Here is a 23011-nt window from a genome sequence, read left to right as displayed (position 1 = left end):
GGAGCAGGCACTCCGTGTTATACCAACAAAGTATTCATTAGCGTAGAAATCACCCAAATCGCAAGAAAAAAGTATTCTTAGCTCGTCATATATACATAACTCATATCTCTCATATATACTCCTCATGACTACTCATACTCTTCATGAATAACTTGCGCTCCAACTCTGTTTGAAAATGCTCAAAAACGAGAGAACTAAAAAGAAAAAAGTAAAAAGAAAAAGGGGGGGTATCATGCAAACCATGCACGGAAAAAAACAAGCCAAACTTCCCTCCCCTTTTATAAACAAACCCATACCGTCGACCCGTTCATACACTCTTTTACTCATCCGTGTACAAAATTACTCTTGTCATATCCACATACTTTCATAAACCAACCCACCTTCTCCCACACCCTCATCTAAACTGCAACCTCACGATCGAAAACAACATATTCTGCAGCACATGCAGCGTCACCGCCACCGCCGTCGGCAACAACTCCGGCCAAACCGCAAAGTCCAGCTTCCCCTCCACCACCACACTAACCCCATAAATCAACCTGATCAGCCCCGCCACGACAAAGCTCGCCGCCAGCTCGCACGCCCAAGTGATGCTCGACGCCTTGAACGTCAGGTTAAACGTGTACTGCTCCGTCTCGTCCGCGCCGTCAAACGAAAAGTACGGGTACACATCCTTGTTCGCCCCAAAGTGCAACACCACCACGCTCCCCAAAAAGGCGAGCATGGACGCGTTCTCGGCCATGAAGCGAATGAAGACGTTGCGTATGCAAATCTTTTGATAGGAGCCATACGACTGCCCGTTTAGTCCGAGGATGGAGAACACCCAGTGGACTGAGCGGGACATCAGGATGGGGGTCACGACGATGAGGCTGGTTGATGACAGGATCTGGAGGTACATGAACTGTTTGGGATCGCGGAGGCGGGCGTATAGGGCGCGGACGTAGGTTTGGTACGTGAGCATAAAGTATCTTTTTACAGCCAAGAAAAAAATATCAGTATCACGCAACCAAAAAAAAAAAAAAAAAAAAATAGGATGGAGCGCAACAAAAAACTTACAGCTTGAAAATCCAACTCAGGGGGTAACTCCCCACCCTCTCCCCCTCCTGCCCGCCCAAAATCCACCCCGTCAACCCGTCGAGCAGGTGAACGGTCGAGATCCAGCCATACACATACACAATCGTCTCCAAGTTGTTATGCGGCAGCGTCCGGAGGTAAATCTCGGCATAGGCCTCTCCAATAACATAGGCCAGCAAGCCGATCAACAACGCGAGACAGAACCAGACAAATCTGACAAAGCTGGCCGGTAACCACCGCCGTCTTATCCTGCGCGCTCGGGGCTGGTATCGAGCGTCGTTGTACCCGATTTGCGAAGGATCTGCGTTAGGATCGAATGCGCTTGGGTCCAGGGCAGCGCGCTGACGTCTTTCTCTCCTGGAAATGGTGTCTTCACGCTCGCCCGTCCACCAGGATGAGGTGAAGATGCGTTGAGTCTCTGACAAAGAATGGCGGAGGCCAAGATGGCGCTCGTTGGTCAAGAGAATGAAAAAGGCGATGGCGACGGGCATGGCCATGATGCAGAATGTCCACGAGATCCACACCGTGTTGTGCGCCGTCAGCCATCTCGCCTCAGGAACCAGGTAGAGCGGTAGCGGCGCCGCAAGCGACAGGATGGCGATAGCGGAGACAGTGACAGGAAAGCCGAGAGACTGCGGCCACCAGTTGAGGCTGTAAATGTTGAAAACCTTGGTGATCCAAATCAAGGCCGTCAGGTTGTAGAAGCTGTAGTAGACAAACAAAAAGAACCAAAAGTTGACCTGCACCCTTGCTGCTCCGTGACCGGGCACCTTCCCGCTAGGGGCCTGCCCAGGTACTCCAGAGTTGTCGTCGTCGTCGTCCCACGGGAGGGGGTACTGCGGGAATGGTATCGCGCACCATGCCACAGCCAAACTAGCAGGTAGCACCACCAGCACAGCCCATCTGCTCCACCAAACGTCCACCAGCCTCCTCACCACTCCCGCCTTGGGATCAACCCACGTATCCCTCATCCGTCTCATCACCCTCCTCAACCTCCTGGTCCCCTTCCCCATCCTCTTCCACCCCGGGCCCTGGGAATCATCCGAGTCACTCTCCGCCTCATCATCCCCGTCCCCGGCCTCCTCCTCCGCCTCGGCCTCAGCAGCTACGATAGCCCCATAGCCCACATGAACACTGCCCCTCCACCCGGGCTCATTTATTATCCCAGCCTGCGCTCCTCCTCGTGGCGGGTGGTAGTGCCTCGCCCTCCCGCCTGTCGGACCGCTACCAATACTACTGATGCTACCGCCCGTGTTCGTCCTATGAGGGCCGCCAAAGGTGGTGTTTGGTCGAGGAACGGCACGGAACCGGCCGAGGAGAGGGGAGGATTCGCCGTTGAAGAAGCGGACGTTTTGGGTGCGTTCGGATCCTTGCTCGAAGGAGAAGAAGGAGGGCATAGTGGGCTGGGCCACTGGTGTTTGGGAGGTTGGGAGGGAAGACCGGGATTTTACTCGGGGTCGTTTTGGCCTGAGCAATCGCTGGTTGTTGTTGTTGTCGTCGTAGGGGGTATTACTATTACTTTGGTAGTTGTTGTAGTGGTAGTGGTTGCTGTTGTGCCAGTTTGTCCCGCTTATACCTCCGCCTGGGGGTGGTGGTGGGGGTTTGCTGGAGGATATTCCCATCTACTTGGTGGTTTTTGGTCTTGGTGAAATAATAAAGTTTTTGGGGTCTATTTTTGTTGCTGGTATAGACGCTGACACAATCATAACAGAGGCATGTCGTATTCGTTGCAAAGACTGATGATGAGTATCGTGAACTGTCGAGGAGAGGGACTGGAAGCGCAACAAGCGCGTAAAGTGGGTGGTTGGTTGGGCCTATGAGTTGTTCAGAATCCACTTATGGGGGTTTCTTGGGTGCAGGTTTGCGATGTCGCAGCGTTTTGGTGTCTAGAAACAGAAAAACGAGCGCGCCCGCGTCGAGTGGTAGCACCTTGGAGGATTATATTTTTGGCCATAGAATGCCGTCACCACAGCCCTCTGTTGTTTTACATATGAATTGTTGGTTGATTTTGGCCCTGTGTCACGCGAGATTCGGGGTCCAATCCTGGGCCGCTGGCTGGCTGTTGGCTGTGGTGGTGCTTATCGCGGCCCGGATGTGGCAGGGATGCTTGTTATCTACCGCAGACCCCCTGTTTCCTCGCTTCCGGGCAGGCAATGCCGCACCAATTGCGGGGATTCCCCAACTGCTGTGGGGGTCGAGTCGTGTGGAGAAAGCCACTGATGATGAGGTCAACGGTTGTCGGTGAGGGCACCACGTCTCAAGGAAAGGAAAGCACGGCCAGCAAAACATCAGTTGGGTTATAAGCTCATTTTCTGGCGGTGACTGTCGGAGCAGGCCAGCTCAGCAACGCACTCATTTCCTGCCTTTTACCGGATGTGACCGTGAGTTGGCCTACAATGCTCCCATTCTAATCTTTGGAAACCTCTGGACACCCAGATTCGATTCTTTTTGGTAGCCATACTTTTTTCTTCTTCTTTCCTCCACCGCAAACGTTTTTGATGTATCATGTTCACAACTTAGCACTTGCATATTTAAGGTATCATCATTATTTACAACACACACGCTATGCTTACTACAATACTAGTCCTCATCAAGATCCGCTCCCAACTCCTCCTCCTCCGCCTCATAGTCTTCCGATTCGTCACCCTCAGAGTCAGCCTCCTGTTCTGAGGATTCTTCGCTAGCTGACTCTGTCCGAAGGTCTTCCAGACTTCTACTTGCCTCTTCATCCTCCTCCCCCCCCTCTTCACCTTCCTCTTCACCTTCCTCTTCTGGGTATTCATCGTCATCCTCTTGCTGTACCAAGACCTGCGAGTTCTCCTGTTCATCGTCGGAGGCATCCTTGACATCATCTGCAAACACAACCGTCTTCTGAGCTGGTGATTTTGACTCGGGCTCCAACACATCTCCACTCCATGGCTTGCACTCCTTGACGAGCTCGCCGCACCGCAAGCAGTTCCAACCTTCCCCTTCCTCCCTTTCGATTCTTGTCGCCAAGCAGACAAAGCAGTAGACGCATCCACATGGGATGGTCTCGTAAGGGTTTGTGACATCAGTCTGCGCCGATCCGACCACACCAGTCTTGGAAGTAGCCGCAGCCATGAGCTCGTTCTCGTTTGTTGCCTGGTTCTGATCCTGGTAGCAGATGGCGCATGTCCGTTCTGGCAAGAAGGCAAATTCACCCTTCTTCTCCTCGGCGCCTTCACCACCTGTTGTGCTCATAATCTTCTTGGTTTTCCGCCACGTCCGTGCCAGCCAGCGCCTCCACCGGTTGATTCCCACCAGCGGCAGCACGAACAGCAAAAACTCGGTGAAGGCATGCCACACCAGCTGGCGGTTGAGATACTCAAACGACACCTCGCGGCTAACCTGGCTGGTAGGTGGAGCGAGCCTCATGCGCAGTACCCGGTCCAAAAGCGTCCTGTAGCGGCCTTGTAACAAGAAGACCAAGAACGACGCAAACGAAGCGGCGGCGTGAAGCGTCGACAGTCTGTCCGTCATGCTCGAGAGCCGCTGCACCGTCGGGCTCGGCTCATCATAACCTCCATCCTGCTCCCTAAGCCAGTTCTCCCACTTTGACCACATGTACCTCCCTCCCACCGTCATCAACCCATACAACCCCTTCTGCCACTTGCTCGGCGGCACCAAGACACTCCCCGTGTGTCTGGCGTCTGTGTATTTCAAATTCTGCAGCGCAGCACCATACGTCGCGTCATGATCCCAAATGGTAAGCTTGAATATCACGGCCCTCAGGGCAAGCGATATCTCGGCGTCCCACTCATGTTTGATATTGTTGTCTCCTCCTCCCCCACCACCGTAGTACCGAACCGCCTCCCCTACTTGTCCCTTCATCAACTCGACCAGTTCCTCATCGAGGAGTTCGGCGTCTACTTGGCCGACGCGAAAGGCTGGGCGAGTGCCCTCCCGGCTGGAGATGGTATCCCACAGTGAAAGTGTCGACGCGCCGAGCCGTCGGAGGAGAGGGGATTGGGAGGCGGCGATGCGTGCGCGGAGTTGGGATTCGGATTGTTGGGCTGCTACTCGGGCTGCTTCTTGAGCATCGCGGGCTTGTCGGCGGGCAATGAGGCGTTGCTGGGCTTGGGCGAAGGATTGGGCTGATTGGGGGTTGGAAGGGGGTGTTATTGCTACTGGTGCTGGTGTTGGTGTTGATGATGCAGCAGCAGCAGCGACATCCAGGACCGCTGCGCTGGGGCTGCTGCTGTCTTTGGGGGGCTTGGAATCGCTCATCGCATTGGTGTTTGAACGAGGCTGAGTGAAGATGGGCGTTTGTTTATTGGTGGAAACGCATATCGTAAGGTGCTCCTTTCACATTTCCCCCTATGCGCCCATGATAATGAATGGCTTCTGTCGGTCCGGGCGGTCGGTCGATGCACTCAGAGAGCCGAGGTTGGAATCCGGACAGCAGCTGTTGCAGCTGACGGAACGGTTCAGGGATGCGGGCTTGGCGCGTTGCGGCACGGCCCACTTGTTTTCGCCCTTCCCCACGAATCACACTGTGGGGATCCTTGCAAGGGGGTATGGATTCAATGTTGATTTCCAGGGTTCGATGTCCAGCTTCAACTTCACCTCTTGACATCTATTCATCCTCTTGACTTTTCTGGGAATGAGTGAGATTATGTAAGGTTCAAACACCAGCCATTTATTCAGCCGTAATGCTACCCTTTTTCACCCATGACTCGGTCTGTACCAATGTTCTGCTCCGTTGCTGACGCAATGGCCGAGCAATGCAGCTGCATAGGCATACCAGTATGACCTGGAAGAGCACCGGGATGGTCTCCGTTAAAAATAGGTACGTTAGAGTTTGGACCAGAACTGGTAAGCTAGGTGGGAGAAAAGGAGTTTGGGAGATGTCTTGAGCTGTGCTGTCCAGATCATCTTCAGGATCAATACATACAACTTCTTATCTTCTCTTTGCTGGTGGTGGGTTCATGGAAACCGATACTGAAGAGGCCACCATGACGAAGTGGAAACTCCCCACGGCGATCAACAGATCTGTCGGCATCCTGGGAGCTGGTGTGCTAGGCCGCCGGATAGGAGCCTGCTGGGCCTCTGCCGGATACAAGGTCAACATTCGCGATCCCGACACGCAGCAAACCAATGGAGCTCTACAGTACATCAAAAACGAGATGTGGAGGTACAAGCCCACCGTCAGCCCCGACAAGATTTCCGTGCATGGTTTCCAGGACCTGAAGCCTGCCGTGGAGGACTCGTGGCTGGTTATCGAATGCGTGCCTGAGAAGCTCGACCTAAAGATGAACGCCTTTGCCGACCTTGAAAAGGTTGTCCGACCCGATACGATACTGGGAACCAACTCGTCGTCCTACAAGTCGCGGGAGATTGCGGCCAAAGTGAAGCCTGACACGGCCAAGCGCATGCTGAATATGCATTACTACATCCCGCCCGACATACGCGTTGTCGAGCTCATGACCAGCGGATCAACGCACGAGGACATTTTTCCTTTTCTCGAAGAGCACCTCAAACGGTCTGGCATGCTTCCAGTCATGGCACACCGAGAGTCTACGGGCTTTCTTCTCAACCGCGTCTGGGCCGCTATCAAGCGAGAATGTTTGATGGTGCTATCCGAGGGGGTAGCCTCACCAGCAGAGCTCGACATGGTGTGGAATGAGATGTTTGTCAAGACCGGTGTTCCCCCATGCGAGCTGATGGACTCAGTAGGCTTGGACACTGTGTCACTCATCGAGCAGCACTACATCCAGGAGCGGAATCTCCACGACCCAGGCGTCATAGCCTTCCTCCAAAAGTACATCCAGGAGGGCAGGCTCGGGGCCAAGTGCAGCAAGGGCGGTCTGTACCCACCAGGTTATACCACCAAGACTGCTGGCCAACAGCAAACCCCCTACGACAACCTGCACGCTCCGACCTTGTACATCCTCGACCTTGGCCTCAACAATGCGCCAGAGGAGGTGTACCAACGTGGCCGTATCCTCGTGGGCAGCGCGGATGGCCAAACCCCTCTCCGCACCATAGTGGACCACCAGCCCATGCCAGACGGGATCGCTCTCTGCCCATCAGAAGGTAAGATTATCTGGGGCAACATGGGTGTGCCTAACAAAAACGACGGCAGCATCATGTCGTGCAACTTGGACGGTAGCGACATCAAGGTCATCATCCCCTCCGGCACGGTACACACGCCCAAGCAGATTGCTGTTGACGATGACTGCTCCAAGATGTACTTTTCCGACCGCGAAGGCATGCGCGTCTTCCGATGTAACATTGATGGCTCTGGACTGGAAGTCCTCATCCGCAACGGGGACTGGGCGACTGGCTTTGACGACCAGACGAAGTGGTGCGTGGGCCTCGGGCTTGCCCCATTGGAAGGGAAGTTTTACTGGACGCAAAAGGGTCCGTCCAAGGGATCCAAAGGGCGCATTTTCAGGGCGAACATACATACACCTCCTGGGCATGATGCTTCTACGAGGACCGACATCGAATGTCTGTTCCAGGGCCTGCCGGAGCCTATCGATATCGAGATCGATGAGGAAGGCAAGTTCATGTACTGGACTGACAGAGGGGAGCTTCCTCGCGGCAACAGCTTGAACAGGGCTGAAAGGGGCCCTGATGGCCAGTATACCGACCACAAGATCCTAGCCAGAAACCTGCACGAGGCTATCGGCATCACTCTTGACAGGAAGAATCGACACATATACGCTACAGACTTGTGAGTCAACCTTCTCTCCCATTCTCTCATGACCTCACTGGCCGTTCAGCAAGCTGACCGCTTTGATAACACACACGATACAGGGGTGGAGCGGTGTACCGCTTCAACATGGATGGAACTGGGCGCAGGAAGTTTTATGAGGACGAGGGATCTTTTGCGGGGATTGCGTTGTGTGACAAATAAACGTACATCTGTCGTGTGTGGTGGTCTCGGCAGGCAGCTGTCTGTCGGGTCGGGTCCTGTTTCTCTTTTCTCTCTGTCTCAGACTGGGAGAAAGAAGACTTCGAGAGCACGATACTTTCGGCAATGGCCGATCGGCTTTGTGGAACGCTCTCACAGCTTTGTTTCTTGTGCTACTTCTTGGGTCTGACTGTCCAGTCGAGGGAGTAAAGGGGGAGGTGATGGTGTGGTATCAATGAGGGGGGAGGGAAGGAAGGACAAATAATAAACAAGCAGCATTTGGTGTTCGTGTCAGCCGAATGGAGGCCGTGTTTGGTATCCAGTCATTTTGGGGTTCTGAGTGATAAGCAGTGGCAGAGAAACAAAACCAAAGATCACTGAGATGGGCATTGAAGGATGGTTGATAGAGATGGTCTAATCTTTTCGACTGATTTCAGGAAGCTTTGATTGCCATTAAAAAGTTCATGAACACAATACCCCTGTCTGCCGTGACGACGTTGAAGGACCCCCCTGTCGGAGCAGCTCCACTTGATTTTATGCCCCGCTACCTATCTTTAGGCTGCTCACCCCCACCAAGCTTCGACCTGCCCAGGCACCTTGAACGGTTCTCTTCGATTCCAAAATCGCAAAACATACCAACGATCGAGCAGACCAGAAGAACGATGAGTTTCGCGATCGAAGTCCCGGGCGAAGCTACGCCCTTCACACCCGTCGAGCTCTGCAGAACCCTCGAAGCTGCATCCATCTCCACCGACCAAGCCCAGAGACAGTCTGCTGGCCAGCAGATACAGGCTTGGGAGTCGCATCCCGACTACTATGTTACTCTTCAGGTAGGTGGAGGGAACTTGCTGTTCCTCACAAATCTACTTTGCAGTTGCTGACGGACTTGTTTGACAACAGACCATATTCCTCGACAAGTCACTACGAAGAGAGGTTCGATGGCTCGCCATCATCGTGCTCAAAAACGGCATCGACAAGTATTGGCGACCCAGAGCGAAACATGCCATTCCACCACCACAAAAAGAGCTCATACGCTCTCGGCTTCTGCAAGGTTCGGTGGACGAGGAGGACAGACAGCTCGCACTGCACAACGCCCTGGTTACCGCCAAGATCGTGAGGATAGATTACCCCGATAGCTGGCCCGATGCCATCGCCAATATCATCAACGTTACCCGAACGGCCCGGGGTGGGAACCCCATGCACCTTGGCGGTGCCCTGTTGGTTATGCTCCGAATAGTCAAAGAGCTCAGCACGGCGCGGTTGGCGAGGTCACAGACCGCTCTTCAGAAGGTCACACCGGACCTGGTCCAGCTTCTGGGAGAGATTTACACCGAGAAGACGGCTTATTGGCAGGAGTTCCTCATGAAAGGACGGGGAGACGAGGATGACGCCGACTATGCCATGCAAAACAGCTTGATAGCACTCAAGATCTTGAGGCGGTTGGTCACAGTTGGATACAAGGAGCCGCACAAGGACAGCATGGTTCAGGGGCTGTGGTCTCTATCACAAACACAGTTCGATCAGTTCCTCCACGGTGTCAGTCACGAATCGTGGATCCCGATACCGTACCAAGATCTCGTCGGCAAGCATCTCATCCAGTTTACCAAACTACACATCGATATGGCGAATTTGCATCCCTGCAGCTTCCCGATTCTTCCAAACTCGATTCCGTTAGTTAGAGCCTATTGGAATCTTGTGAAGGACTTCTCGCAGGTGTTTGAGAAGTCTGGTGGGATCAAGCAGACAGAGAGCACAACAGGGAATACCAAGCACGAGGGGCCGTTAGCGGAAAAGTTGGCTCTCAAGGGACTCTTGTTGCTGAGGAGTTGTATTGGGATCGCCTACCGACCGGCTCAGACGTTCAAGTTCCAGACCCCAGAAATGAAGGAGCTGGAAACACAAGCAATTCACGTTATCAAGGTCGAATTGCTGAACAGGGACTTGCTTCTGGATATTGTTCAGGTGATCATCAGCAAGCTGTTTATTTTCCGCAAGTCAGATCTCGATGCCTGGGAAGAGAGCCCGGAGGAATGGGAAGCTCAGGAACGCACAGAGGGCCAGGCCTACGAGTGGGCTATCCGCCCATGCGCTGAGAGGTTGCTGATAGACCTGTTGACACACTATAGGGAGTTGGGTCAGCCGCTTCTCAGCTATTGTGAGCTCGCCACCAAAGTCGACATGGACATTGTCACGAAAGAGGCCGCTTACTGTGCTCTTGGGTGTGCTGCTGCCGTTGTGCACCACAACTTTGACTTTGATCGCTTCCTGACCACAACGCTCGTCAAGGATGCTCAGGTACAGGACACGATGGCCAAGGTGCTCCGCCGGCGGATTGCTATCTTGCTAAGCCAGTGGATCACCATCAAGATTTCCGAAGCGAACAGAAAAGTGGTGTTTGAGATCTATCGCCACTTGCTGAACCCAGCTGACGATCACAATGATGAGGTGGTGCGCATTACGGCTGCGCGTCAGTTCAAGTATATCGCCGATGACTTTGAGTTCAAGTCTGAACCCTTCCTGCAATATGCGCCGGATTTCTTCGAGCTTTTGATCGGCTTGCTCTCAACGGTAGAGAGCGACGAGACAAAACTGGCGGTTTTGGACACGATCAGGTTGATCGTCAGCAGGATGGAGGAACATGTCTCGCAGTTTGGAGATACCATCATGATGACACTCCCCAAGTTGTGGGAGTCGGTCGGAAGTGAAGAGTACATGATCAAGCAGTCGGTGCTTGCCATCATGACAGCTCTCGTCATGTCGATGCGGGCCGACTCGCAGCGATATCAACCACTGATCCTGCCACTCCTGGCAGAGGCGATGAACCCCGACTCGCCACTGCATCTTCACCTTATTGAAGAGTCGGTGGAGCTCTGGAGGTCATTGCTGATGCAGAGCGTCCCACCACTGAATCCTGAGCTCACCCGGATGGTCCAGCTGGCCCTCCCCCTCCTAGAATACGACTCCGCCGTCTCGAACCAGTGCCTCGAGATTGTGAAATCGTACATCTCTCTCGCACCACAAGACCTCCTCAGCGACGCCCTCCGCCGCCCTACCCTCGCGGCCCTCGCCAAAACCGTCGACGCCAACAGCCTCGACCAAGCCCAGCTCGGCGCCAAGTCGATCGAACTCATGATCCGGTTCTCTGAAGAATTCGGTGGGTCTCAAGGAGTAACGGTTATCGTCCAAGACCTCCTTGAGACTGGCCTTGTCCACACAATGCTCGAAGGCCTCCACAGCGCCTGGGAATCCTCCCAGACCACTGGGCCCAACCGGAAACCCTCCAAAATCAGCACACTCAAAGAATCGGACTATTACGCCCTCTTTGCCCGGGTGTGCGTCGCCGACCCGACAGTGTTTATCAACCTGTTGTCGCGGTTCACAAACGGCGGACCAATCGATACCGTTCTCTCCTGGTTGATGACCCAGTGGTTCGCCAACTTTGACACCATGGGCGATGTCGAACGTGAGAAGCTCTCTTGCCTGGCCCTGACAAGACTGGTGGAACTGCCCTCGCCGGTGCAGGAGCTCGTGTTGGGGAAGCTGCAGGATTATCTGTCCATGTGGACGCACATCGTGACGGAACTGGCGGATGATACTGCCGAGCAACAAGGGGGGGCCGAGGGGCCGCAGGATAGCCTCGTCTGGGGGGAGTTGCCGAGCTTTGAGTATGATACTCCGCTGGATATTCACGAGAGGACGTTTGCGCACAAGGACCCGGTGCACTCGGTGGCGACGTACGGGTTTGTCAAGGTGAGGTTGCAGGATTTGGTGCAGAGGCTGGGTGGGGAGGGGGTGTTTGAGCAGCAGTGGGCGGTTAATGTTGATCGGGAGGTGTTGATGGGGTTTCAGAGGTTGAGTCAGGGGGGAGTTGCTGGGCCGAAATAGGGGGGGAAGGGGGATCAAAACAGGTTGGGGGGGGATATTCCAGAAAAAAGTGGATTGTCGATTCGAGGTTTCGTGAGATTAGTCCGTGTTAATGGAAGAGGGGAGGCACAAAACGGACTATTTCTTGATGACTTTGTTGTGTAGTGTTTGAGCTGCAAAGGAGAGGAGGGGGGGGGTTAATAGCAGGAGTTACCTAAAGGGGAGGAGAAGCAAGCGATGAAAGAGGGCTGGCTGGCTGGCTTCGAGGTTGGTTTCAGGAGAGGCCAAAAAAAAAAAGGAGGAAAATGGCTATATCAAGAGCTAACAAAATGCAATGATAATTGTACAGACTTGTTCAGTGTTGTTGGTGTTTACACATCGATTTAAAAGGTAAAAAGATTATTGAGTAGTGGAATAAGTGTAAACCTCTCATTTCCTCCCGCTGGTTCACCTTGACATATAGAAAGCATTGCCTGAGTGTACATGTATTCTCTTCAATTTACTCCCTGACTACCACAACCACCCGCTCGCTATGCATGACATAAACCCCCACGCACCCTCCCCAACTGCCAAACAAACCAAAAAAAAAAAAAAAGGGACAGAATGCAGTACCTATATATATATGACCATCAAAAAAAATCGTTTACCCGCTGCTGCCACCACCGCCCGTGCTATGCAGCCAAAAAAAAAAATTCCAAATAATTCCATGCTATGATTCCACTTCGTGTGTGCCAAAACAACAAGACAACTCCCACCAGATATCTCACCACTAATAATCCTCCCATTATAGCACAACAAAACAAAAACAAAACAAAACAAAGCAAATGAAACCCCTCAAACATCCGCCTCAAACCTCGTCCTCGGCGTAGCAGGCGTATTAGGCGGCAAATGATTCCCAAACGTATGCCAGCAGTTGGGAGCTTGTAGGATATACCTATCACATTATCACGTCAGCATCACCTCTTTCCAAACTCAATGCGGAGTTCGATATACCTGGCCATAGCCTCCCTAAACCGACTCTTATACTCCTTCGGGCTCGTCACCGTCGGCCTGTTCCTCCCCCCGCCCGCAAAACCCCTATTCTTGATCCAGCTCTCCAGCTGCTTGTCCCACGTATACGTCCGGATGCAGTCAATAATCCCCACCACCAGCTCCTTCTTCACCTCATCCACCGCCACCATCAGGCTGTAATCCATCACGCCCATCCTCGCCAAAAACAGCGTATCATTAAAAACCGACGTCTTCAACAACCTCTTTGAATGCTCCCGGGCAAATAGGGGAGATTCATAAATGTACTCCACCATGTTCTCGTCTAGCAACACCTCGTTTTGCTCCCCCGTCGACTGGATCCTCCGGTTGCGCATCGACCCCTTGAGGTCAAACGTTCTTGTCGGTGACCGGTCATAAAACAGATTCTCCATGACGAGCAGGTCGAGCTTGATTTCCGTGTTGGTGACGGGGTTGCGGATGATGATCTGGAAGAAGCCGAGCATCTTTGCAATGACAGAAGGTAGATCGTGGAAGAGGGCATGCGCCATTAGGTCAAAGTAGTCCGGGGCAAACTTGAGGAACGAAGACGTCTCGACAGGCGACAGACCCTTGAGGACAAACCGGTCGTCGAGCGTCTTGAGAAAGACAGACTTTGTCTTGCCGCCTTTGGAATCCCACTTGAGGCAGCGAGACAGAGACTCGGCGAAGCGGTCAGCAGCACCGACTTTGCGACGGAGGGCGTCGAATTGTTCGGCAAAGAAAATCTTGCACATCATCTTTGCTGAGCCCTCTGCGAACTGGTACTTGAGATGCGTACCGGTAGACCGCAGTAGACTGTTTTCCAGCTCGGCCTTGGACAGACCTGAAGATGGCTGCTGCTTCATTTCAAGGCCGTCACTGCTTTCATCTGTTTCTCGCTGGTTGGACATCTCCCACCGCTGACGAATCTCGGCAAGCTTTGTCTTGTAATCTTCAGAGTTGAGAGCAAAAGCCAACAACGAGCTGGGCTCATCCTCCCTCACAATGACATCCGAATCAAAGAAGATGTGATCTGTCGCGTTGATGGGATACTCCAGTGGTGTCCAATTGCTAGCCGAACGTTCAGCCCAGAAATTAGTCAACATGGTCATCAGACTCTTCTTCTGATGTCTTGGGAGCTCTTCGGGGATCTCATCCCCGGGCTCGAGAGAGCTGGCAATCTCTTTAGCGTCAGGCATGAACTCGTCGAACGTGATGGTGGAAGCATCCGCATCGCTGCCTGCACCCTCATCATCAGATCCCGCATGATCTTCGTGTTGAGCATCATCGCCATCTGCATCGTTTCGGGTTTCCTCTTGGGTAAGTGGCCCAGAGGATGGTGCAAGTGGCGAGCTTGGTTCAGACGCCTTGTTCTGTGAGTCTTCCGGCGTGGTATCAGCAGCTGGCTGAGAAGAGTCATCATATTTCCTATTGCTGTGATGCTTCTCCATGTGCTGCTCCTCGTCGGGGCCAGGCTCTTTGACGGCTTGGTCCACGTCCTTGTAGACTTCGACTATAGTCTTAGTGGACGTACGTGGAAGGAAGGCTCTCGTAGACTGCATCTTTGCTGCCCGTTGCTTGCGATCCCGCATCCGCTCCTTTTCAAACTCACGGCTTAGTTGCTCAAAATGGCGCGCAAGCGTCGACACCTTGGATTCCCTCTTGTGGACATAACGCGGAATTGCCGACGGCGGGGCCTTTCGATTCTTCAGAGCCCCGAGTCCAATGCGATCAGTGAACTTCTTCTCCGCTTTCTCAGGCACGGCCTTCTGTCCCTCGGAAGCCGCATCCTGCGCCTTTTGCTCCTTCAATAGCTTTCCGATAGTAGACTGTGTCCTGGGAAGTGCCCCTACCGGCTGGGATAAAGCGCGAACCATTGGAGGCGATACCGCTTGACCTGTCTTTCTCGAGATAGCACGGTCTCCTGTAGCTCGTGATGATTCTGCACCACCTTCACCAACAAAGCCTGTGCCGGTCGCATCAGTTGATGCGGCACGCTGTTCGCGACGTAGCTGCTCGACCTTTTCTGTCAATGACATATGTTGAGGCTCTGCAGGCTGGGGAGACGCAGCCGGTGCAGCAGGAGTTGCCGGAGGCGGCATCAGAGAATTTGCTTCAGGCGTTGCTGCTGGTATCTCCTCACTTGGTGGAGATGGCGACTGCTTGGTGACATCGGGGGCAAGCTCCGAACCGGTCAGGATACTCTTCACCAACGTCGGTGAAGTAGGCGTCGCGAGGTCCAAAGGCTCGACCCTCTCGAGAAGCTCATCAGCTTGGCTGGCAGCTGCTTCTTCCGTTGCAGTTTCGACTGGCCTCGAGGTCGGCGATACAGGGGTTTCCGGTGGCCGGCTCTCACCCTCGGTATTCTGTGTGGGCTTTTCTTCAAACTCCGAACTACTGGGCTGGGACGCAGTGGGAGTAGATTTTTCCTCGGATTCCGAGCCAACAGACGTGGTGCCGTCAGTACTCGGAAGGGACTCTTTTGACTCATTGTCTGTGAACATCTTCTTGAGTTGAATGATGGTCAGTTGTCGGACATCCTTGTCGGAAAGGAAGTCGGCTTCGAATTTGGTGAAAGCTGCATCCCAATCCGTCACCTTCTCCAGCATTCCGCGGATAACAATGTTGAAGGGAATGACTTCGTAGTACTTGGAGCTCATGTATGTCTCCTGGAGACTCCGGACCAATTCTGCCTGATCTTCGTGGGCCTTCTTGGTCAGCCTCTCGATCTCTGCTGTGCAGGCTTCCGCTTTCTCTGGAAGCACACTGTCAATTCGAATGCTCTTGAGTCGAGCCCGGACCGAAGTCATGAACCGAACCCAACGCTCCTCGGCCTTGGTGAAGATATCATTCTTGAGCCGCAAATCGTGATCCACCTTCCATGTGATCCTTGGCCGTGGCACAATGATCTCGAACAGATCGATGGGGTCGTAGTGAATTCTCACAGCAATGTCGCGATACAGGTAGTAGAAGAACCGAACGTGGTCCTTTTGGTGGTCATGGGGGCACTCATTCTGCAGGCTCGAGCGGACGCATCTGCTCCAGAACGAGAGCTCCAGGTATTTGCCAAAAGAATACTTCCAGGTGCTGACAGACATGGGCATGAGACCGAAATGCTTGTTGCACTCTTTGCAGTAATTCCACATGCATATGCCGGTCCCATCCTTGTCGCCCTCGGACTCTTGGGGTTTCTCCGGAAAGTTTTCGGGCCAAGCCGGCGAGTTCTCAAGAATGATGGTGATACGAGCGTTGTCATGGACATAGGTGCGGTGATGATCAAGCATCTTTCTATCACAGCCGTTGGCGTGACACACCATATCAGAGCCTTCGCAAATGTCCTCGATGTACTGGCCCAGGGTGCAATCTTGATCCATGTTGCCGTTGGCATCAGGATGCTCATTATAGAACTCGATGGCGACGAGGCCAGGCTCCACGCACGGTATCTTGGTTTCTGTGCAAGTGACCGAATAGAGCACTACGATGTTCTGATGAGAATAGGGATCGAAGAGATCGAGACTGTCCTGGATATATGTTTCCCATTGTCTGGATTGCGTCTGGTAGTTGTGCAGAGCCTTGTCATACTCGACATCATGGACTGCATGCAGGACCTCCATTACTTTTCGAGGGGCTTTTTGGCCAATCTCGTGCACCATCTCTGGCTTGATGAGCTGGAACCGTAGTGGTCGGGGCTTCTCGCTCTCTTCGGGATCTTCGACAATGTTTTGGTCGCGAAGACGGCGCAGGTAGACCAACCGCCTTTCTTGCTCGCGCGCCTTCATGAGAAGGTAGGGCTGTGTAAACTTGACAAATGGCGACGCTGAAAGGATTCGAGTTTCGTACTTTGCCACCATATCACTGTAAAAGGTCGGCATTGGTACATCCTCTGGCACTTGGACATGCGAGTGAGACTCGTGTAATGATATGAGTTTTTGAGTGGCATCCGCCGACGGCTGAGTCTCTGGCCCGGTGCTGGTTGTGTTTGCAGCCAGCTCCTGCTCGGCAGGAGAGTCCTCATTGACCCGAGACTGTTCCACCAGTTTCTCTCCCTCGGTGCTTTGTGATGTAATCAAAATAGCAGGGCGCTGGCTGGTGGGATCGGGGACACACCCAGGAGAGATCAGAAGACTGTCGTCGGTGGGTTGCCGTGACGTGAGAGTGGAAGTCAAGACAGACTCTATCTCAGTTGGGATCTGGACAAACTCGTCGCGCATCAAGCATGATTCCAGCTTTAGGTTGTAGACCACATAGACCATGAACTCGGTGATGCGCTTCATGCGTGACAGTATCGGAGTGGAAGCCCCACGCAGGGCAATGGTACAGCCGCGGTCCTTGGGACACCCCGAAAGAAAGATGTACGTCTTCTTCTTGCCCTTTATCCCATGATTGACATATGTCTTGACCTCAAAACTCTCGCAGGTGCCCACCCGAGCGCCAAGACTAAGCATGTCCATGGATGAAATAACGGGCATGTTGACGATTCTCGAGACAGCTTCAATAACGGTTGGTTTGACGTTGTAAGCAACAGCGACGTTGGCTTCCGACAGGTACTGTAAAGCCACTCCGGCAACACTCTTTTCCACCAGCAGCACATGCGGTTCAAGGTTGAGAATCCGGTTCACGACCATTCTCAGATACTCCTTTTCTTGCTCAATAACGGGCTGCAAACTCATAAAGTGCTGCTCTGGATGGCGCTGATACTCGAGTGGGAAGGTGATGACAACGACCCGGGGATTGCGGATCCTGCGGGGCATGCTCTTGAGTGCAAGATTCTTGGTAAAGACAACTCCGTGAACGTAGGCTGTGTCACTTGGCCTGCCCCCTGGGATCTTCTTGAGCTTGACCCAATGCCGAATATCCATGTCGTCCCCGTTGCGGATATCGGGGTCGACATCATCGGCACATTTGTCGAGAATAGGGATAAGAGCCCGCTCCCAGCTGCTCGGGTTGGGAATCTCGGCATCATCCAGCATTTGCCGGAAGAGCTTCTTTACATGCTGCAGGCTCGCCGGGTTGAGACCCTCCTCGGGAAGCTTGCCCTCGCGTGTTGCATCATTCCGCTTTGACCCTGAATTTTCAACGCCGCTCTCAAAGATAGACAGGGCGTCGGTCGAGGCAGAGTTGCCTTTGATGATGGCTGACTTAGGTCGTGGTGATCGCAAATGATGGGCGCTGATGCTTGCGATGCTCATATTCCTCCTTCGGGGTGGTCGTGCATGGATCGATAAATTCTGCAAACCACCTCCGCTGCTACCACCAGCACCGCCGACAGCCTCATCAAAACCGCGGCTGGTATAGCTGAGGCCGCTGGTACTCTTCTCGCCATGACGGAACCGGTGTTTCCTGCCTGCTCCCAGATAAGTGCCGAAACTTGATCGATCGGGGTCAAGGCTGGCGGGTTGGAAGTCGCTGCTGTTCATGGTGGCAAAAATGCTGCCCATTTGTTGCTCGTCTTCACTCGACTCATCAGACATGTAGTCGGCCAGCTCCGGGTCGATAATGTTGTCGGCATGAAAGGCATTGGCGTTTGACTTGGTTCCCGGGTCATCCCCGGCTGGTTTGCGAAACGGCGCTCTCTCATCAGGAGCCCCCTTGAGCCTAGTCAAGAAATTGTGCTTGGAGTGGTGCCTGCGATGGCCCGATGATTGTGGACGACTAGTTGACAATGACTTGAGCGACCGCGATGAGCTTGGCCGACTCAGCTGAGGCATATCGATTTCTAAAATGGCAGAATTCCTATTGCTGTCCCCGACACGTCTGGTTGCTGGAATTGCCATCATGGGTGTGGTCGCACTTCGGGTGTGGTCGGCCTGCTCGGTTCTTTCCATGATGCTTGCCTCGTCGCCTTCTTTTTGTTTGAGAGCTGTGGGCACGGACTTTGGCTGGTTGGCTCGAAAGATAGCTGGGAGATAGGATTCGTCTGCTGAATCATCTGAACCACTGTCGTACCGACGATTGATAACATTGAGACACGTCTTGCAAACTCTCAGAGAGCCCTGGACGCCGAACTTTGCTCCAGAGATGTTGGACGTGCACTTGGAATCAAAAATGCACCCGCATGTCCGACAATGGTGTTTTCTTCGGAAGGCAGTGAAAGGAGTCCCACACAAAAAGCACTCTTTGCAAGTCTCGTCGGCCATCCAAAACTCCTTACTTAGGACCTGCTTTCGCATTCGCTCCAACCTCGCATTAACCATTTCAGGGGCACCCTCGTTGGCAGTCGTCCCGGGTATCCTCATGACACCCGACTGAAGTCTCTGGGGTCTCTCGTTATGTCTAAAGGAATCGTGGTACACCGTGCTGTGAGCTGAGGTGCTGATAGGGCTAGCTTCAGCAGTCCCGGGCTCCATGGAAGATGACCTTGAATGGCTACTGCCCTTTGTAAAGGTGATCCGGTCAATCACTGCTGGCCGTCTCATCGCGTCAGGTGGGGTGGCCCTGCTAAGGGATGACGAACGAGCCTCCGCCGTCGTTTGTATCGGGCTACGGGGAGCATCTGCGCTGCCATCAAGACTCGGAGCATCTTCTCTCCTCGTTCGCCCCTGAACCATGATTCTGTCAGTGGTCGCCACGCTGTCCAAACTTCCATTCCCAGTCAGGAGCGTGCTGTTTCCCACTTCGCTTAGCCTACTTATACTGCCCCGTCCTGATCCACGACTGGGCAACTCTTCACGGGTCGTTGTACCACGGACAGTATCACTTTCGGCGAAACCCGTTGATACCACCGGAATGGCAGGGGTATTTGTGGATGTGGCAGCCACGGAGATTTTTGGAAGGTTCTGGGCACCCGGAGGCAAGTGTTTTGAAGTTGATGCCGTCGTTATGGAGGAGGCCTTGGATGATTGTACAGCCGGTGACGAAGAGTCGGCTGTTGCTGTAGCCAAGCCTGAAGAAGACAAGCCAGATACCGCAGCATCAGAGGAGACGGCAGAGTTGAAGGTTGCATTTGTTACGCCACCGTCCCCCCTCGGCATAAGGTTCAAGCTTCTCCTGGAAGCCCCATCATGGCTGTCGGCATCGTCCACCTCCTGAGCAGAATTCTTGCCCACGCCACTGACAGCCTCCTTTATCCTGCTGTATAAGCCGCTCAACCCTTGCTGTACAATCTCGCCAGCAGTTCCTTGCTTGTCCGAAGCCGGAAGGCTACTTGGGGGAGGTGCGAAATCATTGAATGTGGTGAGGACATCCGACTGACTGGCTGAGGTATGGATCTTGTCGAGGGCGAGTGAGAGCTGTTCTCTTTCGGCATACGTAGAAAAAGTAGGAGAAACCAGAGAGCCGCGGCGACTTCGGGTGGCGGTTGGAGACGTAGGGCCGGGCGGAGCTAGAGAGGGGGGTCGAAGACCATTCTGGCTGGCCATCACACTGATAAGGGGCTTTGGTCAGGGTGATACAACTGGACGGTTGGGCCGACCCGAGACAAATCGCATGCTTCGAAAAGCCCGATACAATGGCGTTTGCTATAGGAACAAAATAAAGAGGATTGCTCTGAATCGTAACAGCTTTTAGTGGTGGTTAGAGGTGGAAATGATGGAAGGTGGGCTGTGTTGATTCGAGACCCTTGCCGAAGCGAATGCAGATGACGTTGGGCGACGTTACCTGCACTAACAAACCAGACAGCAGGAACGAACGATGGTTGTCGACTACCAGAGATCAAACCATCTGGATGCCATCATCAAATCAAGAAACTCTGACGAGACCAGACCACAACTACGAGATCACAGTGCAGTCAATGCTGAGGTTGGATTGAGGTTCGGTCGAGATGCAGCCTGGAAGCGGGATGATCGTTGCCGTGTCAGGCTGCTGCAGGACCCTTGAGGGGCATGTCGTCACTGGACAGGTCACTGGACAAAATATTGGTTGTAACGCTGTTGGGGGTCTTAACATATTATAGCGTGTATCCCGCCTGTAGATGTTAACAATCGGTGGTTGTCTCTGGCTGAACAGGCAATATTGCATTCTTCTTGGGATGAGGGGTCTAGCTGAAGTGGGGGAGCTGAATGTGGGGCAGCTCATGTGAGTTGGTGTCAACCAAACGGCCGGCAATATGAAGATGATTGTTGAGACGCGTTTCTTTCTTTAGCGCGTTCAACTGTCAAGCTTATTGTTACTGCAACACTACCACACAACATCGTTCTGCTATTGGATGTACACAGTTTCACAATTTCTGATCATGATTATCGAAACTTCTTGACAACCTCAGCTCTACGCACCCTTAGGACAATGGCCGGTCCCTTTCCGACGTGGTCCCCCAGCCTGCTTGGCAGCAAAGCCACAAAAATACCCCGCCGTCTTGTTGAGGTTCCCAAAGACCAGGAAGAGCTATTGAATAAGAGTGATTCTTGGCATAAGGGTCATGTTCCAGCGGCAATTTTGGACAAGATCAAAGCTGGCTATACAGAAACTCGACGACGATCTCCTTTAGCGGAACCTCCACTATCAGATCATGTCAGAGCAAGCTCACAGAGTTCTCGACGTCTACCTGCTGCCGGCGTGCCATCGTCACCTATACCAGCTCCTCCACAAACAAAGGAACCTCAGCTAGCAGCAGTTGTGGAACTTTCTTTACCTAGCAACAGTTCTGACTCTTCTGAAGATGAAGCCGAGATTCAAGGCCCCAAAGCTCCGCTCCATACGGACGCCCACCCGAGTGAACCACAGGCCTCCGGGATCCCTATTCCCCCTGGACCGACGCCGCCCTCAGCACAAGTCATACCATCCACATATCCCGAGCCGTCTGTTACCGTGTCGCCACCCAAGCCAAAGCGACAGCGTCTTATGAAGAATGTTGCTGCCAGTCTCAACCCAGCAGAGGTTAGCATGCAGCTGACCCGGCCATCGATTCTCTCTCTGCCAAAACCAGCCAGCCCTCCACCACCAGCCGGTTCGTCGTTACCACCCAGTTCCTCAGTACCAGCCAGTCCGATGGCGATTCGTACACAGCCAGCCAGTCCACTGGTCATACGTGCACAGCCGGCCATGCAACCAGCTGCTGTTCCCAGCATGATTCTACGTGGCGGTGGTCTGCCAAGATCAAGCGGGAGTTCTGACAAGCCTCCGCCAAACGTACCTGCTTCCCAAGACCCCTATAACATCTTTAAAGAGACTTATCCAGACTACGATGGTAGTCTGGGTGACTTTGTCCGTGGGGTTCTCTCTTTGATACCTCTTCAGAAAAAGAAAACGGTCCCACAGTACATTCTAGACGACTACATCCGTGTTTTCTCGGGCGATTATCTGGAATACATCGAACAGCTCAGGGAGGACCAAACGCCCCTGACCACTTGGGAGTGGTATTGCGTCCATGTTCCACAACCAGTGTATATGAAGGGAGTTCTTTCTAGCGACCGACTAAAGGATGTCCGCCGTCGCTACCCCGATAAAGTCTTTGTGATTGAAGCTCAGACAACACCTCTACAGCCCAGCGTTCAGCCACCTGAGGTGCAGCATATTCAAAGATCGAATGCGTTCTCGACGCCCGCACCAGCGAGGATTGGACAGCATCATAACGCACAGCACAACCAAGCTTCAAGCCCTATTTATCTTCCGGATTCCCCGCCAATGCCTCTGAATCCTGCCACGAGATCTTCAACCCACATCGCCGAGTTGGCAACTGATCCGATCTCCACGGCAGAAGACCGGCCATTCGAGATACATCCTCGTGGGGGTCATCGTCGCTCTACAGAGGTTGTTGGCCCGGCATCGAGGTTTATCTCTGCCTCGTCTCGCCAGTTTCATACCCAGAGTACGCGGCCGGTCAATATGACGGCGTCGAGACTCCCATCTTCGAGTGTACGGTTTGAGACGCAGGTAAACTTTCCGTCATTGGAAACAACAGCGTCTGGTAATTCGATCTGGGACCGTGAGGACGATGCCATGGGGTCGGTTGACAGACAGGAGGATAATGAGGCAATGAATGATGGTGCGCCATCTCCATCCTTGCAAGACAGTGGAGAGGACGCTCTTCAACAAGCAGCTGCTGGAATTCCCAAGTCTCATATAGAGTACAGGGTATCGGGTGAGGGTATCAAAAGGCCGTGGGAAACGATCGATGATCCCGAGCAACAGGAAGCAGTACAGCAACAGTGTTTTGCAGCATTCTTGAGAGACGCATGGGGCCCTCGCCGCAACAAGGGAAAACAGGTCGGAGCTGTTGTGTAAGCATGACCGCTTTGTAGGAGTAGATATCAG

General features: G+C 53.4%; 7 protein-coding genes across 7 annotated transcripts; 3 read left to right on the top strand and 4 right to left on the bottom strand.

Annotated features, from left to right (window-relative positions):
- Window positions 1-40: 40 nt before the first annotated feature.
- On the bottom strand, window positions 41-3118 carry QC764_102760 (uncharacterized protein). Its single transcript, XM_062941505.1, has 2 exons — window positions 1054-3118; window positions 41-965 (listed from the first exon to the last, which is right to left on the bottom strand). Exons 1-2 carry the CDS (start codon window positions 2691-2693, stop codon window positions 395-397), a joined length of 2211 nt encoding a protein of 736 aa, XP_062804365.1. The 5' UTR covers window positions 2694-3118; the 3' UTR covers window positions 41-394.
- A 455-nt stretch (window positions 3119-3573) lies between these two features.
- QC764_0003440 (uncharacterized protein) lies at window positions 3574-7954 on the top strand (the record flags this gene model as incomplete). The annotated part of the gene is made up of 2 exons (XM_062939744.1): window positions 3574-7771; window positions 7855-7954. Exons 1-2 carry the CDS (start codon window positions 6021-6023, stop codon window positions 7952-7954), a joined length of 1851 nt encoding a protein of 616 aa, XP_062804362.1. The 5' UTR covers window positions 3574-6020.
- PEX2 (peroxisome assembly protein (Peroxin-2)) lies at window positions 3652-5319 on the bottom strand (the record flags this gene model as incomplete). The annotated part of the gene is made up of 1 exon (XM_062941504.1): window positions 3652-5319. One exon carries the CDS (start codon window positions 5317-5319, stop codon window positions 3652-3654), a length of 1668 nt encoding a protein of 555 aa, XP_062804364.1.
- Window positions 5732-6266, bottom strand: QC764_0003450 (uncharacterized protein; the record flags this gene model as incomplete). The annotated part of the gene is made up of 3 exons (XM_062939745.1): window positions 5732-5773; window positions 6029-6141; window positions 6239-6266. The coding sequence occupies 3 exons, from the start codon at window positions 6264-6266 to the stop codon at window positions 5732-5734; spliced, it is 183 nt and encodes a 60-aa protein (XP_062804363.1).
- Window positions 7955-8415: 461 nt separating the features above from the next.
- Window positions 8416-12827, top strand: QC764_102730 (uncharacterized protein; the record flags this gene model as incomplete). Its single annotated transcript, XM_062941503.1, has 3 exons — window positions 8416-8781; window positions 8852-11903; window positions 11997-12827. The coding sequence occupies 2 exons, from the start codon at window positions 8416-8418 to the stop codon at window positions 11834-11836; spliced, it is 3351 nt and encodes a 1116-aa protein (XP_062804361.1). The 3' UTR covers window positions 11837-11903; window positions 11997-12827.
- Window positions 12093-20726, bottom strand: MDM12_1 (Mitochondrial distribution and morphology protein 12). Its single transcript, XM_062941502.1, has 2 exons — window positions 12809-20726; window positions 12093-12749 (listed from the first exon to the last, which is right to left on the bottom strand). Exons 1-2 carry the CDS (start codon window positions 20179-20181, stop codon window positions 12650-12652), a joined length of 7473 nt encoding a protein of 2490 aa, XP_062804360.1. The 5' UTR covers window positions 20182-20726; the 3' UTR covers window positions 12093-12649.
- Window positions 20727-21043: 317 nt separating this feature from the next.
- QC764_102710 (uncharacterized protein) lies at window positions 21044-22981 on the top strand (the record flags this gene model as incomplete). Its single annotated transcript, XM_062941501.1, has 1 exon — window positions 21044-22981. One exon carries the CDS (start codon window positions 21044-21046, stop codon window positions 22979-22981), a length of 1938 nt encoding a protein of 645 aa, XP_062804359.1.
- Between the last annotated feature and the right edge of the window lie 30 nt (window positions 22982-23011).

The sequence above is a fragment of the Podospora pseudoanserina genome, chromosome 1 (assembly GCF_035222485.1).
Source record: "Podospora pseudoanserina strain CBS 124.78 chromosome 1, whole genome shotgun sequence".
Taxonomy (NCBI): domain Eukaryota; kingdom Fungi; phylum Ascomycota; class Sordariomycetes; order Sordariales; family Podosporaceae; genus Podospora; species Podospora pseudoanserina.
The sequence above is the reverse complement of the archived record's forward strand: the minus strand, read 5'-3'. Positions and strand labels throughout refer to the sequence as shown.

Excerpts from the sequence above, each read along its gene's own strand:
- QC764_102760 (XM_062941505.1), bottom strand. The coding sequence starts at position 2,693 with ATGGGAATATCCTCCAGCAAACCCCCACCACCACCCCCAGGCGGAGGT. Across the intron at positions 966-1,053 it reads CTGAGTTGGATTTTCAAGCT|ATACTTTATGCTCACGTACC; the intron begins GTAAGTTTTTTG and ends GGCTGTAAAAAG.
- MDM12_1 (XM_062941502.1), bottom strand. The coding sequence starts at position 20,181 with ATGGCCAGCCAGAATGGTCTTCGACCCCCCTCTCTAGCTCCGCCCGGC. Across the intron at positions 12,750-12,808 it reads TTTAGGGAGGCTATGGCCAG|GTATATCCTACAAGCTCCCA; the intron begins GTATATCGAACT and ends ATAATGTGATAG.